This window comes from Panthera uncia (assembly GCF_023721935.1).
Source record: "Panthera uncia isolate 11264 chromosome B3 unlocalized genomic scaffold, Puncia_PCG_1.0 HiC_scaffold_1, whole genome shotgun sequence".
Taxonomy (NCBI): domain Eukaryota; kingdom Metazoa; phylum Chordata; class Mammalia; order Carnivora; family Felidae; genus Panthera; species Panthera uncia.
The window spans coordinates 105,797,670-105,815,174 of NW_026057582.1; the positions used below are offsets into that span (position 1 = coordinate 105,797,670).

The 17,505-nt window shown below is 41.5% G+C and overlaps 1 protein-coding gene across 3 annotated transcripts in view; it reads left to right on the plus strand.

Annotated features, from left to right (window-relative positions):
• Nucleotides 1–17,505, plus strand: part of ZWILCH (zwilch kinetochore protein) — a 38,664-nt gene that overhangs the window by 9,068 nt on the left and 12,091 nt on the right. For all 3 annotated transcript variants that reach the window (XM_049613793.1, XM_049613792.1, XM_049613791.1), the window contains exons 4-13: nt 1,694–1,812; nt 5,646–5,845; nt 7,299–7,369; nt 7,712–7,867; nt 9,146–9,217; nt 13,390–13,483; nt 14,010–14,059; nt 14,859–14,964; nt 15,484–15,563; nt 17,132–17,288. In XM_049613793.1, coding sequence (XP_049469750.1) covers nt 1,694–1,812; nt 5,646–5,845; nt 7,299–7,369; nt 7,712–7,867; nt 9,146–9,217; nt 13,390–13,483; nt 14,010–14,059; nt 14,859–14,964; nt 15,484–15,563; nt 17,132–17,288 — 1,105 coding nt within the window. The remainder of the gene's footprint in view (nt 1–1,693; nt 1,813–5,645; nt 5,846–7,298; nt 7,370–7,711; nt 7,868–9,145; nt 9,218–13,389; nt 13,484–14,009; nt 14,060–14,858; nt 14,965–15,483; nt 15,564–17,131; nt 17,289–17,505) is intronic.

A 17,505-nucleotide genomic window follows, 5' to 3' on the forward strand; every position in this document is an offset into this window, starting at 1 on the left:
GGACCAGAACCCATTCCTTTGACTACATGGTTTTCTGAAGCAGATTGGAACAGACTCTAATGGGGGAAGGTGGAAGTACTTTTTTTTTTTTTTTTTTAATTTTTTTTTAGGTTTTGAGAAAGAGTGTGCACAAGCGGGGCAGGGGCAGAAAGAGAGGGAGAGAGGGAATCCCAAGCAGGCTCCACATTGTCAGTGCAGAGCCTGACGTGGGGCTCAAACCCACAAACCGTGAGATCATGACTTGAGCCGAAACCATGAGTCAGACACTTAACTGACTGAGCCACCCAGCTGCCCCAAAAAGTGGATGTACTTTTAGAAGGAACACCTCTGCTTTAGGACCCTCATGTTGTCTGGATGGGCATGATGGCAAATGAACGGGGAGCTTTTTATTTTAATGCATACAAAAACTCCTTTTGAAGAGGGGGGTAACTTATTTGTCTGTTATATTCATAAAATGGTGTCATTACTGCTTATCTATGGTAGACAGATGTTTGGAAAATAATTATAGGTGAATTAAATGGTTGAGTTTAGGCTTTTGCTCTGGGGAGAAGGGAAAATGTATATAGAGCAAAAGTGGAATAAACAAAGACGGTCAGATGAAGGTGAGTTACCTAGGAAAAGATAAGGATGAGCCAAGGGGGATGTGGAGATCTGGGTTAGGAGACTAGTGGGGATGCAGCTTGTAGTTGGGAGAAGGTTCCTGGAATTCATTGGGACCCTGGCATTTTTGGATGAGGAACAATTAAAAAGACTATTGTCTCTGCAAAGATCGGTAGTGCTTAAGGCACAAATTTTAAGTAGATGAGTATTAGAAAAAAAAATAATATTTTGGGTACCACCAGTTCTAGGAACTATTTGGAGAGCTGGGCCTGGAAGGGAAAGAGGTCTGCAGTCTGGCAAAAGAAGTTCAAAGTCGAGGAAATATTCAGATCTGATACCTGTTAAGTGGGCAGAGGATTTACTGCCCAAAGAGCTTCAGGGATAAGAACCTGAGTTTTGAAGTCAGACTGCCTAGATTCAAAGGTTGCCTTTGCCACTCACTGGCTGTTATTTTAGGTGAGTTATTTAGCCATTTGCTACCTCAGTTTTCCCGTCTAAAAACAGGGTTGTTAATAGTATCTATTTCAGGGTTTTTATGAAAAGTAAGAGAAAACTGAGAACAGTAGTTGGTATATTGTAATGCTCAGGAAATGTTAACTCTTGTGCTTATTGTTTTTATTGGCAAGGCTGAGCTGTTTACTTAAATGTGTAGATATTAGAAACATAGATTTATTTCAGAACCCTGTAACACAAATGAGAGCTGCTAATCCTAAGAGGAGCAGATTTGAGGAGTAAGGGCTGTGGACCTTTGAGTTTGGGGAATGTGAAATTGAGTCTCCCATGGGTTTCCCCATGGGGTGCTTTGTCTTTCATTCATCTTTTTATATGTGTCCGAGCACTTCCTTTTCTAATGACATCAGATGCTTCTGCTGTCAGTAGCAACTTACATCATTATTTTTTTATAGGGCAGTGGAAATGCTTGTAATGGCAAAATTTATTGGTACCAGACTGCTTTGTAGCTATGCTTCTTGGCATAACCCAATCATTTGTGCTTAAGGGTTTAGAAACCAGTACGTTGTGTTCTAGCATAGTAAAGAACTGACTGGTGAGTGTTCTTTTACCTGGCTAAATAATTAAAAAAATATTTCTAAAGCCTTTAGAGAAGGAAGAAACAAGTCATGTTGAAGAACTACAGTCTGAAGAAACTGCTATTTCTGATTTCTCTACTGGGGAGAATGTTGGACCACTTGCTTTACCAGTTGGGAGAGCAAGGTAAGTTTTTCTTAGTGTCAGCTGGGAGGAGGGCTGGAGGCTGGGATTTAAAGTGTTCTTACAAACATTGCAGAAAAAAAAAGTCTATATCTAATCCAGATCCCTCCTCCTCCCTCTCCCTCTCCGTCTCTGTCTCCGTTTCCGTCTCCGTCTCCCTCTCCCTCTCCGTCTCCCTCTCCGTCTCCCTCTCCGTCTCCCTCTCCGTCCCCCTCTCCGTCCCCCTCTCCGTCCCCCTCTCCGTCCCCCTCCCCCTCCCCCTCCCCCTCCCCCTCTCCCTCTCCCCCACCCTCTCCTTCTAGACGTGTATACCCAACTCTGCATGGATAGCTTTAGTTGAGTATCTCATAGGTATCCCAAGCGTGACCAAGAAGACTGTGTTGTCATCCACTTCTTCACTCCCGTATACCGTTTATTGTTGTTGTTTCTCAATTTCTTTGTATTTGGTACCCCTACAGTCTTTTTTCCTTGCTGCTGCCAGAGTGATTTTTTTTTAAATTCTTTTTGTTGTTTATTTTTTTTTGAGAGAGGCAGAGTGTGAGCGGGGCTGGGGGGGGGGGGGGGGGGGCAGAGAAAGAGAGGGAGACACAGAATTTGAAACAGGCTCCAGGCTCTGAGCTGTCAGACATGGGTCCTGAACCCACGGACTGTGAGATCGTGACCTGAGCCGAAGCTGGACGCTTAATCGACTGAGCCACCCAGGCGCCCCCAGAGTGATCTGTATAAATCCCTGAAGGCCTGATCATGTTGTTTCCTAGCTTAAAAATCCTTCAGTGGTTCTCCTTGCCTCATGATGAGATCCAGATTTCTTATGAATAGAAGCCTTCATTGTCTAGTCCGGTGGCCCTCTTCCCGGCTGCCATATTCAGTGGGCATTTGGAAATATGCAGGGGCACTTTTTGGTTGTTACAGTGACTAAGGCGAGCAATTGGCCTGGGCAATGTTCAGTAAACGTCCTGCAGTGCATGGGGTTCTCCTGCACAAGGAGGAATCCTCCCACCCAGATGCCAGTAGTACCCCTGCTACCCCTGTCTGCCTTGCCAGCCTCACTTTCTGCCTCCCCACTGTGCAGCTCTCCCTGGCTGGCCTCTCTCACCTCCAGAACCAAAGTGTTTGCCAGGAAGGAGTTCTGGAGGATAGAGTCATGTAAATAATAACATTAGACAGTAAGGACTATAACAATATTCACAAAGTGACTCTTTTTCATGGTGGTTTTTTGTTTTGCTATGTTAAAGCTTTTAACATTTTTTTTTTTTTAATTTTTTTTTTCAACGTTTTTATTTATTTTTGGGACAGAGAGAGACAGAGCATGAACGGGGGAGGGGCAGAGAGAGAGGGAGACACAGAATCGGAAACAGGCTCCAGGCTCTGAGCCATCAGCCCAGAGCCTGACGCGGGGCTCGAACTCACGGACCGCGAGATCGTGACCTGGCTGAAGTCGGACGCTTAACCGACTGCGCCACCCAGGCGCCCCAAAGCTTTTAACATTTTTATGTGGTTAAATCGATCAGTCCTTTATGGCTTCTGGATTTTAAGTCATATTTGGCCTTTTTTCTCTTCTCCCCCCTACAACTTAAACATTATTTATTTGTATTGTTTTTGTTTATCCGGTGTTTGTTTGGATTTATCCATATGCTTATCATTGCTTTGCTTTGCATTACAGACCTTCCTTTTGGAATTACTGTATTTGCTTTTTGAAGTACAGTCCCTTAGAAATTCCATTGTTGAACATCTGTTGGTAATAAATTAAGCTTTCATCTCTTTGAAAATTTTAAGCCATGTTTTTTGGTACCTTTTAATTTTGATACACTTTCAAATTTAGAGAAATGTTGAAAGAGTAGCGCAGGAGCTTCTCTATACCCTTAACTCCGATTCACCAGTTATTTACACTTTGCTGCATCCGCTTTGTCTTTCTCTCTCTTATTCCACCTCCTATTCTTCCCCCACTCTGCCACCTTTACAAGGTACTCATATCACCCACACACATTTTTAAAAACATTTATTTTGAGAGAGAGAGAGCGTGTGCCTGCATCAGCGGGGGAGGAGCAGAGAGAAGGGGAGAGAGAATCCTGCACTGTCAGCACAGAGCCAGACTTGGACTCGATCTCATGAAACTGTGAGCTCATGACCTGAGCCAGAATCAAAAGTCAGACGCTTGACTGACTGAGCCACCCAGGCACCCCTATCTATAGTGAAGTATTTAGAGGTAAAGGAACACTGTCTCCAACATACTGTCGATATTTCATTAAAAAATGTGTGTGGGGGCGCCTGGGTGTCTCAGTCAGTTAAGTGTCTGTCTCTTGATTTTGGCTCAGATCGTGATCTCATGAGTTGGTGAGATTGAGTCCCGAGTCAGGTTCTGTGGGATTCTCTCTCCCTCTCTCTACCCCTCCCCTGCTTGTGCATGTGTTTCTTCTTTCTCTTTCTCTCTCTCTCAAAATAAACTTTTAAATAAATAAATACTTCACTAAGTATTTGCTAACAACAATTATATTCTCTTATGTAACCACAGAACAATGATCAAAATCTGGAAGTTTAACACTGTTAGGGTGCTGTTACCTAATTCACAGTCTATTCAATTTTCCTTAAGTGTTCAGTGACCAGTGACCTCAAGCATCTTTTCATGTGCTGATTGACTCCTAAAGCCCCAGCTTTATTGAGGTGTAATTAACATAGCCTACCTATTTCGTCTATTTCTTTTGTTTAATCTCACAGCCTGCTTTCACTCCTACTGAACCTCTACCCTTACCGAATTGGATTCCCCATTGGTAGAAGTTATGATCCTGTCACATTCTTGTCACTTCCTGCTGTGTGCATCTTGATCTGCCTGGTGTGCCCTTCTCCCACTTTTTCACTGGGTGAATTGTTTATGTATTTTGCCACTTAATTTCCGGGTTTTTGTTTCTGGGATACTGGGGTATTGGAATTTATAATCAGAAACATATCTGGTCTTTGTCCACGGTTCCTGGCAAGGAGTCCCTAAAGCCCTTGTAATTTCTTAAGTGGGGAGAAAGAGAGGTGTCTTCTGTGATGTTAATGAGATGGCTTTTGGAAAGTCCCTAAGTAACTGGTTTGGGGGTTGCTAGGGGAACCAACCCAGTGATTTTGAGGGTTAGAACATTTAGCCCCACCCCTACCTTCAGGGAAGGGAGAAAGGCTGGAGGTTGAGTTCAGTCACCAGTGGCTGGTGATTGATTAGTTCATGTCTGTATGATGAAGGCTCCATAAAAACCCAAAAGGAGAGTGTGTGGTGAGCCTCTGGGTTGGTGAACAGGTAGAGATTTGGGGAGAGTGGCTCACTGAGAGAGGGCATGGGCTCTCCACACCTTTCCGCATACCTTGCCCTGTGCCTCTCCCATCTGTCTGCTCCTGAGCTCTATCCTTTTATAATAAACCAGTGATCTAGCAAGTAAAATGTTTTTCTGAGTTCTGTGAGCTGCTCTAGCAAATTAATCGAGCCCAAAGAGGAGGTTGTTAGAACGTCTGGTTCACAGCTGGCCCTTCAGAAGCACAGGTGTCAACCTGGACTTGCATTTGGCATCTAAAAGTAGGGGGTGGAGCCAGTCTTGTAGAACTGAGCCTTAATCTGTGGGATCTGATGCTGTCTCTGGGTAGATAGTGTCAGAATTGAGTTGAATTGTAGGATACCTGGCTGGTGTTAGAATTACTTGGTATGAGGAAAACTCCCACATAATACAGTTGTTGCAGAATCCTGGTGATCAGAAGTAGGATCAGTGTCACAATTGTAGATACCCTTCGTAGTATCTTTGAAAAAGAAAAGTTGACTGGTTGGCAGTCACTATTTATAATTTATTCTTTGTACTCTTGTTTTCAAGGCAGTTAATTGGACTTTACACTATGGCTCACAATCCTAATATGACCCACTTGAAGACTAATCATCCAGTTACTGCCCTTCCTGCCCTGTGGGTGAGGTGTGACAGTTCAGATCCTGAAGGGACCTGTTGGCTGGGAGCTGAGCTTGTCACCACAAATGACAGCATTACAGGAATTGTCTTATATACGGTCAGTTGTAAAGGTGAGAGCTCACTCTTCTTACTTTTGTGGGGGTGTGAGTATTTATTTGTGTCCTTATTGTGCTGTGATTTGTACTGAAAACTGAAATTGTTAAGAGGGGAAGTGCACACGATGGAACTTGTCAACCACCATGGACCTACTCTGGTGTGTAACTTGGGGCATACAGGAGATACTCCAGAAACAGATCTCCAAAACTCTGAACAGAAGTTTATGGTTTTGTTTACTAGTTTTATTTGGGTTTCATTTGATTTATATGTGTGTATTTTTGGGAATTTTCATTGGAAGATAAAAAAAATTGAATGTAATGACAATATAATTCCGATCTCATAGTAGATGTTTAATTATACTTTTGGTAGAAGCATTGTTACTGAACCCTAAAATCAGATTTGTGTGTTCACTCTGCAGTAAACCTAATCCCTGAGTCACTGGGTTTGAGGCTGAGAAAGTTTTATTCTCAGAAGGGCAGCCCATTGAGAGGGCTGGGGAGTAATCCCCAAACTGCCTTCCTGACTGAGATTAGAGCAAGTTTTTTATAATCATAGGAGTTGAGATCGCATACTTACTGAGGAAAAGGATGGGGGAAGCTTGTGACTATGCTTGGGGAAAGATGGAGCGTGCACATTGAGCAAACGTATGTAATGTCTATCCCACGTTCCCTTTGGAGTGGAGATTAACCCCAGAACAAGGCATGATTCAGTCACTGATGCCAGGAGGTTATCTTAGGACAAGGAGAAGAAGCTATGGGTATGCTTCAAGAGCCTGTACAAATTGGATAATGGCGTCTGGGGCTCGTTACCTTGGGTAAGGGGTGCAGAGCCTTGCTTTTTCATTGGCTGGAGCCGTTTCCGTTGACCCCGAGTCCAGGTTTCTAAAGAGACATCTAGTAGATTTATTAGTGGGATCTGAAAAGACACAATAGCTGATTAGAGAGAAACAGGTCTCTGAAAAACAAGCTTTAAATTTTCTGCTGTTTCAACTTCATTTACTGTATGGGGCATGGTTTCAGTATTGGCCTTTGCTCCACTTTTCTTCCCCCTCCCTTTTTTTAAATATTTATTTATTTATTTAGAGAGAGAAGATCGTGTGCACAAGTGGGGGACAGGTGGGCAGAGAGAGAGGGAGAGAGAATCCCAAGCAGGCTTCCTGCTGTCAGCATAGAGCCCAACTTGACTCAGGGCTCCATTTCACGAACTGGACCATGAGATCATGACCTGAGCCAAAATCGAGTTGGATGCTTAACCGACAGAGCCACGCAGGCACCCCACCCCCCACCCCCATCGCCGGCAACTTTCCTCCTTCTGTCAACATTTCATCTGAGGATTTATTTAATTTTAACAATTACTAGTGTTAGGTTGTGGTGCCCTTAGAATTTGAGGGATCCTAGTTTTTTTTAGCTCTAACCATAGAATTTTGAATTGTACCTTTAAAATGATGTTTCCTTTTATGTCTTATAGCTGATAAAAATTATTCTGTAAATCTTGAAGACCTAAAAAGTTCACATAAGAAAAGACATCACTTGTCTACTGTAAGTATTTCTCTTCTGCTCACGTTATTTTCTTCAAACTGTTATGGATGTGCCTCCCTTGTTTAATGCTTTTTTCACTCCTAATAGGACTAGATGTGTTTTTTTTTATAGTATCAAAATGTTTGTGTTTATTTTCATATTGGCTAGTGACTAAAAGTAGATGCCTTCTTGCTTTTTAGCCAGTCTCTGTGATGAAAAAGAATGGTTTTATTTTTCCATTTGGGATAAAATTGTAGTGCTTTTTCTTTTGCTGGGAAAAGAACCAAGGTAGTTTTGATAATGGGCCTCTGGCCATGTGAAAGCGTGGCTAACGGTTGGGTTGGCTGGATATGCTTTTTTCAGGTAACAGCCAGGGGCTTTGCCCAGTATGAGCTGTTTAAGTCCACGGCCTTGGACGACACACTTGCCGCATCACAGACTACGATCACTTTGGATATTTCCTGGAGTCCCGTGGATGAGATTCTTCAAACCCCTCCGCTTTCCTCAACCGCAACCCTGGTAGGAGCAAACTTTATTTTATGTTGAGTTTATTCAGTGTGGATTTACTCTTCGCTTGCTTGTTGCTGGTGCTGCATGCTGCCAGCGCCAGCCCTAGCCCTCGCCGGACATCTCTGAGGCCCAGCTCACCCCTGAGGTCTCACCAGGGCAGTGGGTGGAGGTTTTGCCGGGTGATCTGATCTGTCAGTTGCCCACAGTGCTGCAGTTATGTAACTTAAGAACTTTCTAGTGATTAATAAAGTCTCTTGAGTTGGGACCCAAGTGAAATGATCAAAATGACTTATCTCTCCTGTTCTTAAAAGATTGCAGATACTGGCAATACAGTAACTTGCATTAAATTTTGTATTTTCATAAAAGTGTTTGCTAGTATCATTATTATTTAGTTTGTGTTCAAAATTTGTTCCAGTTGTTATGTATCCGTTAGATACGCTTAGCAATTTGGGCTGTTAGGCCTTTTCGCTTTGTATTTATATTTCCAGGCATCTGACTTAAGAAGTGAATCGGAATTGCTGGCAAAAAATTTATGTACAAAGATAGTTTCATATCGTGATGATAACCGTGTTTCTAAAATATTAAAAACAAACCTGAATGTTCAATAGGGAAATGATTAAAGTAGATTTCCCTAATGAAATATTGTATATTCTTTAAAAATCATGATGTAAAATGTCTTTAATAATAACAGGAAATTCTTATTAAGCAGAAAAAAGGAAGATGTACAAGACAGTGTATACAGTAGGATCTCGACTATGTTTTAAAAAACTGTGTACACGGAAGCCTGGACGGGGTTAATTGTTATTCCCCCAGGGTGGCGGGATTATGGATAATTACGTTCTTAATGCTTTTCTCTTCTGGCTAAGACAGCACACTGTTGGTTTAGTTAGGAATCTACTGAACATATTTATTAGGGGGCCGTTACTTTTGGTACGTGGAAATGAATGCTAAGTTTGTCATTGGGTCTTAAGATGTATTTGTTTACATTTCTCCCACGTGTCTTTTGGAAATTCAGTGGGAAAGGGCAGGAGAGCAGATGTTCCACGTAGGTAGGATGGCGGAGTCGAGAGGGGTGGTGGCATGAGTTTAGGTTACTGTATCGGGATGGACAGGATCTATGGTGTCTCTGGGTATGATACTCTAAGTGCAGTATTACCCTACTTACGTTCATTAGTGCTTTAGGAAATACATGTTTTAATGTGTGGGGAATTTGAAACGCAAGTAACTGTGACCCTTATGCAGAAAAGATGGGATTTCCAGTGAAAACTGACTTTGGGAACTTTTTAGAATATTAAAGTGGAATCGGGAGAGCCCAGAGGTCCTTTGAATCATCTCCAGAGAGAAGTGAAATTTCTCCTTGTGAGTATCCTACTGGAATTCGTAACTTGCATTAAATTTTACATTTTCATAAAAGTGTTTGCTAGTATCATTATTATTTAGTTTGTGTTCAAAATTTGTTGCAGTTGCTATGTATTCATTAGATATGCTCGGCAATTTGGGCTGTCTGATTTTACTGTGTGGTAGTTGTCCTTTACCGGTATCCTTTGTTAGTTTATAGCTGCTCTTCTTCCACCTTTTTACGAGAGTATTTGGTTTCTATTCTCACAACGGATTCCCCTCTTTTAGGTGGATCAGCTGCCAATTTATGCCAAATGCGTGTATAATCTGCTTGTTAATCACTGGGATTTTGATTCATGCTAAAGATTGATGAGCATGTGTTTCAAGAACTTGATGTTTTGTTGAGTTTTACTCCATTCTACAAATTGAATCTCAAGAAGGTGTCCTGCCTACTTCTTTTCTTTTTAAGCTTTATTGAGGTATAAGTTATATCCCATAAAATCCACTTGTTTTAAGTATACAATTCAGTGGTTTTTAGTATACTTAGAGTTGTACAACCGTGGCCATATATAATTTTAGAGCATTTTTATTACCCTAAAAAGAAACCCTTTGCTGATTAGCAGTCACCTCCCACCCTCACCAGCCCCTAGCAGCCAGTAATCAACTCCTTTGTAGTACTCTGTTCTTTTCATTGCCAAATAGCATTCTATTATATAGATATACCACATTTTGTTAATCCATTCATCAGCTGATAGGCATTTTGATTGTTGTTACTTTTTGACTATTACGAATACTGCCATGAGCAGTCTAGAGCAAGTTTTATGGGACATATGTTTTCATATCTTCTGAATGGAGTTGCCGGGTCATTGTGGTAACTATGTTTAAGCTTTGGAGGAGCTGTCAAACCACAACCGTTTTCCAAAGTGGCTGTACAGTGTTACATTCCTACCGGCAGCGTCCGTCCGTTCCAGTTTTTCCGTATCCTTGCCAATGCTTCGTGTGGTCTTATCATTATCAGAGCCATCCTAGTGGGGATGAAATGGTATCTCATTATGGTTTTGATTTGCATTTCCCTGATGGCTACTGGCTTTGAAGAATCTCTTCCTGTTCTTTTTGGCTCTTTTTTAGTTTAACCTCACACCCTACTTTTCCCACTGACCACCCCCCCCCCCCCCCCCCAACCCTGGCCCGTTTACAGTACCTTGGTCCTGTCACTCTGTCACTTTGAGGTGAGCGTGTCTTGACCTGTGTAGTGTGCCCTTCTCCCACCCGTGTGCCAGGCGAGCTGTCTGTGACATTGTCACCAGGATGATCGCACTGCTCCCTCAGAATGGCGTGTGTTGCCTCTGCTTTGTGCTGCCAGAGCACTTCACACACACCGCTTGTCGGGTGTTTATCAACCCCGGTAGTCTGTTTACTTCTCTGTCTCCCCTCCTACACTTGAGTGCCAGGTACTCTGTGTCCTCGACATCTGGCGTGGTACCAAGCATTTCTAATACCTTTACCTCTGATTATTATTTCCCTTTTTGTACAAAACTTGGTACCTTTCTTTCTGGAAAGAATCCTTTCTCAGCATCCTTCCTGTGACCTTCCATCATATTTCTCTCCACATGTCTCTGCCCTCCTCTCCCCACACACTGGCAGAGAGCTCGTCCATTCACTGGTTTGATAATACCTTTATGAGGGAACTCCAGACTCTCTTTTTGTTTTTCAATTATTTTTTTTAACGTTTATTTAGTTTTGAGAGGCAAAGAGAGCACAAGCGGGGGAGGAGCAGAGGGAGAGGGAGCCCGAGAATTCGAATCAGGCTGTCAGCACAGAGCCCGACGCAGGGCTCGAACCCATAAGCCGTGAGATCATGACCTGAGCTGAAGTCGGACGCTTAACTGACTGAGCCACCCAGATGCCCCCAGACTCTCTTCTTTAAGCTGATACTGGTCTGCTGCTGTTGCTCTCAAACTCAGTATTTCCAAAAGGAAACTTGAGATCTTCTCCAGACTAGATCTCCCTCAGAGAACCCCCCATTTCTGGCTGTGGTTCTACCATTCCTTCAATTTTCCAGGCTAGAAACCTTATATTTTAGTTTAGTGAGAGCTATTTTTACTGCTACCGCTTAACTACCACAATTAGAAGCTGCCACTGTGTGCCATCCAGGTGGTGCTAGATGGTTCAGTTACTTTGCTTGAGACATCAGTAGTTGGTTTGTGGAAGACCTGATTCAAAGACATGTCTGTCTGTCTGTCTGACTTGCAAGTCCATGTTTTGTTATAACCTCCCTTATAACTTCGCAGGATCTTAGATGTGCACATGACCGCAGTCTCTCCAAGTTCAATGCCTTGTATTTTTGTAAATAGATAGGATTTTTTCTTTTATTTTTTCCTCATCTCCTTCCCTCTCTCCCTCCCTCCCTCTCTAATAAACTGTTCTTTTTTCGCCTTTAAGCTTTTTGTCACTGCCCATCTTAGTTAAGGCCCTTATCACCTCCTTCCTGGACCAGTCTAAAGGTCATTCATTGTTTCTCAACAGGGACACTGGTGGTGTTTTAGGCAGAATCATTCTTCGTGGTTTGGGAACACAAGGATGCTAACAACCTTGGCCCCTACCAGACTAAATGCTCAAAGTGCCCCGGTACCTCCAGTCACTGTGACACCAAAAATTATCTGCAAATTTTTCCAAAGATCCCCTGGGGGTGGAAAATGATATCACTTCGGTTGAGAAACCTTGTACTTCCTTTTTTCTTTAGAATCCATCTTGGGGGTTGGGGCGCCTGGGTGGCGCAGTCGGTTGGGCGTCCGACTTCAGCCAGGTCACGATCTCGCGGTCCGTGAGTTCGAGCCCCGCGTCAGGCTCTGGGCTGATGGCTCTGGGCTGATGGCTCGGAGCCTGGAGCCTGTTTCCGATTCTGTGTCTCCCTCTCTCTCTGCCCCTCCCCCGTTCATGCTCTGTCTCTCTCTGTCCCAAAAATAAATAAAAAACGTTGAAAAAAAAATTAAAAAAAAAAAAAAAAAAAAAGAATCCATCTTGGGTATTTCTGACATGAATTCTTAACTACTTGGTCATGTCATTTTCCTACCAAACAATCAACAATGGCTGTTGTCTTTCATATGAAATAAATCTTTTTATGTTTTTGTTTCCTTTTTTTAAAGATTTTATTTTTAAGTAATCTCTGTAACCAATGTGGGGCTTGAACTCAAGACCCTGAGATCAAGGGTCACATGTTCTTCTGACTGAGCCAGACAGGTGCCCCCAAAAATCTTTCCAGGTTTTAAGATCTGTATTTCTGTATAGCCCCTGTTCCTTCTGATCTCATTTCCCACCGTTCCCTGCATGTTTTCTCCACCACAACCGGACTCCACCCCACCCTCTTCATCTTCTTCCGTGCTCCTTCCCTTCTCTACAGCTCACAGTTCCCACATTTGAGTTCAGCTGATGTTTCATATTGTTCCCGTGGTGATTCCAGCCTATGTTGACCCCCTTTCCTTTGGTTTAGATAATGTATGTATAGGCATATACATTTATATTATTTTTATATAAACTTCCATTCAGTTTCACATTTGTTGTTCCCTGATTATTGCACCAGGATTATCGGTCCTTTTTTTTTTTTAATGTTTATTTTTGAGACAGAGAGAGAGCAAGCGAGGGAGGGGCAGAGAGAGAGGGAGACCCAGAATCCGAGGCAGGCTCCAGCCCCTGAGCTGTCAGCACAGAGCCTAACGCAGGGCTCAAACTCATGAACCGTGAAATCACGACCTGAACCTAAGTCGGACACTTAACCGACTGAGCCACCCAGGTGCCCTGTTGGTCCTTTTTAATCAAAGTTAAAAGCATCTTCAGGGTAGGCTCATTACTCTGGAATCCTCAGCACCTATGCACGTGGCATCATCATTAGAACACCGTGTTTGGTATCGGATTACTGGGTGTATGTCCTTGCACTGTCAGTAACGTGTGACCTTGAGCAAGTTACTTCACCTCTGGTCTCAGGAAAAGGGATGATGGTAATATCTGCCTGATGGGATTTTTGTGAGGATTACGTACCATACTACATATAAAACACTTAGAACTATTCCTGGCTTGTGGTTAGTCATTCAAAAAATTTTATGATGACCAATATTATGAAATATATTCCCACTGATTAAATTATGTTTTTTGCTAAAAAATTTTGGGTTTCTTTTTTTTTTTTTAATCTCCCATAGGTCTTGGCTGATGGTTTGAGGACGGGTGTAAGCGAATGGCCTGAGCCTCTGGAAGTAAAGTCTGCTGTTGATCTTGTGCAGGAATTTCTGAATGGTCTTTGTTTTCCTAACTCATGCTCTCTTTATACTGTTTATTTTTCTTAGTTGCGAATTTATACTTTCTAAATTCAAAAATAAGTTGTCTTTTTAGGCGTGGTATTCCTTTTGGTTGGGATATATATGAAGCTGTGAGGTCTGTCATGGTCAGAGGGACAGATTTGTTCTGAATTACTAGTAGTAGAGGTCTAAGTAATTTTAAGAAGTAATATTGAATTGAAATTTTATATATCGCAGCTGTATTCGAGATTGTAGGAAAAGAAGGATGGAAGAGAAACCTTTGAGCACCTACCATATGCCCAGCAATGTGTGTCAGGGGCTTTCACTGTGTCTCAGAACATCCCCACACCCCTACCAGTTGGGTATCTATCATAACCTCCATTAGAGAGTTAAGTAATTTGCTAAAATCCCTGGTTGTATTTCTGCTGTCCTCATTTACCATTTGAAAGTAGGATTAGGATGGAAATAATTTGGAAAGCAGAAAGATAAAATCTAGAGTTAATAAGCTTTTGCTACTTTTCTAGACTTAAATAAGCTGGATGGATTTGGTGATTCTACAAAAAAAGACACAGAGGTAAGCAATCCTTATCAGTTAGCAACATACACTGAAACAGCTTTTACGATTTGGTTGTACTGTTACCCTTCATGTCCTACCATTTCAAATGGATCTGGTACAGCAAAGGCAGTGTTTTGAGGGTATTTTTTTTCTTGGTCTTTAAAGTCAGCACTGGTGATTGTTTTCCTTAAGAACTAATAAAAGCTTTTGATGAGAACTAATAAGTACATGTTATTAGTTGATCAACTGCAGAGAAGCAGAAATGACTCTATGTTAATATGCTATAAGATGGTAATGCCTTTCTTGGTATCATTAAGTTAAGTTAAATAGGTTGTCATTTGATGAACAGGAAAATGGAGACAAATTCATTTAATTAAGTATTTTTGCATAGAAGGAAAGTTGAATGCTTGCTTTAGGCATCACACTTTTAAAACAATTTAAGGGTCCAGTTTTTCACGGTCAGTTGATTTGTATCTCCTCATTAGTGAATGAAGTTCTAGAAAATTCACTCACATCTGTGGATCCACATTTTCTCAGAGCATGATTTAAAAGGTCGCTGTCCTTAAACTATTTTTCTTTTTGTTTTTTTTTTTTTTTTTTTTTAAGTGTATTTATTTATTTTGAGTTGGGGGATAGAGAGAATTTCAAGCAGGCTCCATGCTGTCAGCACAGGTCCCGACTCGGGCTTTGATCCCACAAACCATGAGATCATGACCTGAGCTGACATCAAGACTTGGACGCTTAACCAACTGAACCACCCAGGCGCCCCTCTTTTCTTTTTTAATAAACTGAGTCTTCTCTAACGCTTCTTTCTCAGACAGTGAAGCATGACAGTGCTGCAGTTGACCGTACCATCGAGTGTCTTTTCACAGTGCGGGGCGATCTCGATTTTGCTGAGCAGCTGTGGTTCAAAATGAGCAGTAGTACGTGTCTACCATGATTGTAAAATAAAATGTTTCCTGTTATTTGTTAGGCTTACTTTTTAAGTCTTTGAAAATCATACAATGTGTACTATTAGTCTTGTGTGGAAGTCTGGTTCCTATTTTATCAGATTCATTTCTAATAACGTATTGGCACATTCTACTCAAGAATTGTACTAAGACAAGGTAATTTATAGAGTCCATTTTTCTCCTGCCTTGAGCATAAGACGTAGGTGGTTTTAATGTTATGTTTATATGAACCAAAACATACACCTTAGTGGAATTATAATTATTAGAAAAAGGAAAAGATGTTCCTTAATGTTTCACTGTGTTATTTTGTGACACTGAGTTTACTTTAGAAATGTGTTAAATCTTCCTGTTCGTCTTTATTTTCTTTCCCTTTCCCCCATCCATAAAGTACAGATACTTGTCCTCTACTTACTTGCGTATCCTTAAGATTAATGATATATTTGATCTGCAGAAATACCATGAAAGTAATGTTGGACTGACTTGTTTTCCAAGGTGTGATTTCTTATCAAGACTTGGTGAAATGTTTCACGCTGATCATCCAGAGTCTACAACGTGGTGATATACAACCATGGGTAGGTTTAGTAGTGTGCGTTAGAACCCTTTTTCAGCAGCTGAGCATGAAGGTTAAGGCATAGGCTTGGGAACAGACTGCCTGAGTTTAATTCCAGCCCTGCTGCTTTCTTAGCTGTGTAAACTTGGGCAGGTGTCTTTAGGTCTCTGCGCCCCAGTTTCCTCATCTGTAAAGTAGGAGGAGGAAGAGTATCTACCTCGTGGTGTTGTTTTAGGGTTAAATATTCTCCAAATGTATCATGCACGCCCTTTAAATCATTAATTTTTTTCTTCGGATCCACCCTGAGCTCTACACAGGAATATGTATCAAGATTTTATGTATTAGAATAGTTATCACAACCTCATTTCTGGTAGCAAAAAATTATAAATGACATAAACTTCTCATTAATGGACCATAAGTAAAGAATGATACAGCCACATCTTTGCTAAAAATGGTGCTGACAGATGATCGGTGGAGAAACGCTTACAATCTGCAGACAAAAGAAAGGATTATACACTATTGCATTAAAAAAGTAAATTTTGAAGGGAAAAACCTGGATACAAATAAATCAAAACGTTAACAGCAGTCACCTCTGGTGCTAGGGTTACAAATGAGGTTTTCCAACTGCATTATACATTTCTATACTTTATGGATTTTCCACAATGAACTCGTGCTTTTACAATCAAGAGAAAGCTAAGTAAAAAACTAGAAACATTCCTCATTTTGTAGGAATTCTTTGAAATAGTGTATCTGCCAGTTCACGACTCTAAAACTTAGAAACTTCCATGGGTGGGAACAAAGATCAACTGCAAAGCAAAGGCATGTGAGCTCTGCCCCTAACTGGGCAGTGGTGGCTGTAGGTGTTTTAACCATGGCCATAGAGTTTCTCTCATCCGAGTCTCTGTGAGGCGTTTGCAAGTATATCCCTGCCCTGTGCAGTGAGTGCAAACAACACGAAAATCGTTTTTATTAAACAAAGGGAAATGCAAAAGGTGATGATGAAGATTAGAGATAATAGATATTAGTGACAAAATGGCCAATATTTCAGGTATCTCTAAAACAAAGTGCTTAACATTTGGAACATCTGTTAGGTCTGTAAGTTCACACATCTTAATTTGCAAATGATCTAGTTAGGATGTCAGAATCTGTAGCCAGGGAGTTCCTCCTGACCAGTGAATAGACCACCGAGGGAGGGAGTTTTCCCACCGCAGCAGGTTTTCCGTGCAGATGAAGACGTTCAGTTTGGGAAAGACACCCAGGAGCACTTAATCAGCTAGGAGAAAAGAATTGCTGGTTGCAGAGCTTCAGAGAACCAACTCTGTCTTCTCTTTGGTGGAACCGTATCTGGGGGTGATAAGTTGAAACTCTTCATAGTTGCTTTGGACTCAAGCGAATCGTATAGGAATGACCCTTCAGGAGCTGACACGTTTGTAAATCAGGGTTTTTTATTCACACTATTTATAGTATCAGGAGACTAAAAATACAAGCTTATACATTCTTAGCTCGTAGCTCATGCAGTTTGTTTTTCTTTTGTTTATTGATATGTTTATATTTTTATTTATGGTTTTATAAATTTGTTTTGATTTCTAGCTCCATAGTGGGAGTAACAGTTTACTAAGTAAGCTTATTCATCAGTCTTATCACGGAACCATGGATACAATTTCTCTCAGTGGGACTGTTCCAGTTAAGATGCTTTTGGAAATTGGTCTGGACAAACTAAAAAAAGATTATATCAGTTTTTTCATAGGTGAGTCCCTTTCCCTGCTCAAAAAATGAAAAAGCGTGTCACAATCATCAGCCATAAGTATTCTCAGATTTTATCTTTCTACTTGGCCCTAGTCATTTATAGCCCTGGCTTCACCCCTGGTTCTCTGTGAGACCAGCACTTCTCTTCGCTGGGACTTACTTTCCTCCTTGATAAAGAGATTAAATTTAACTCTAGTTTTGGTTTGTGTTTTTAGTTC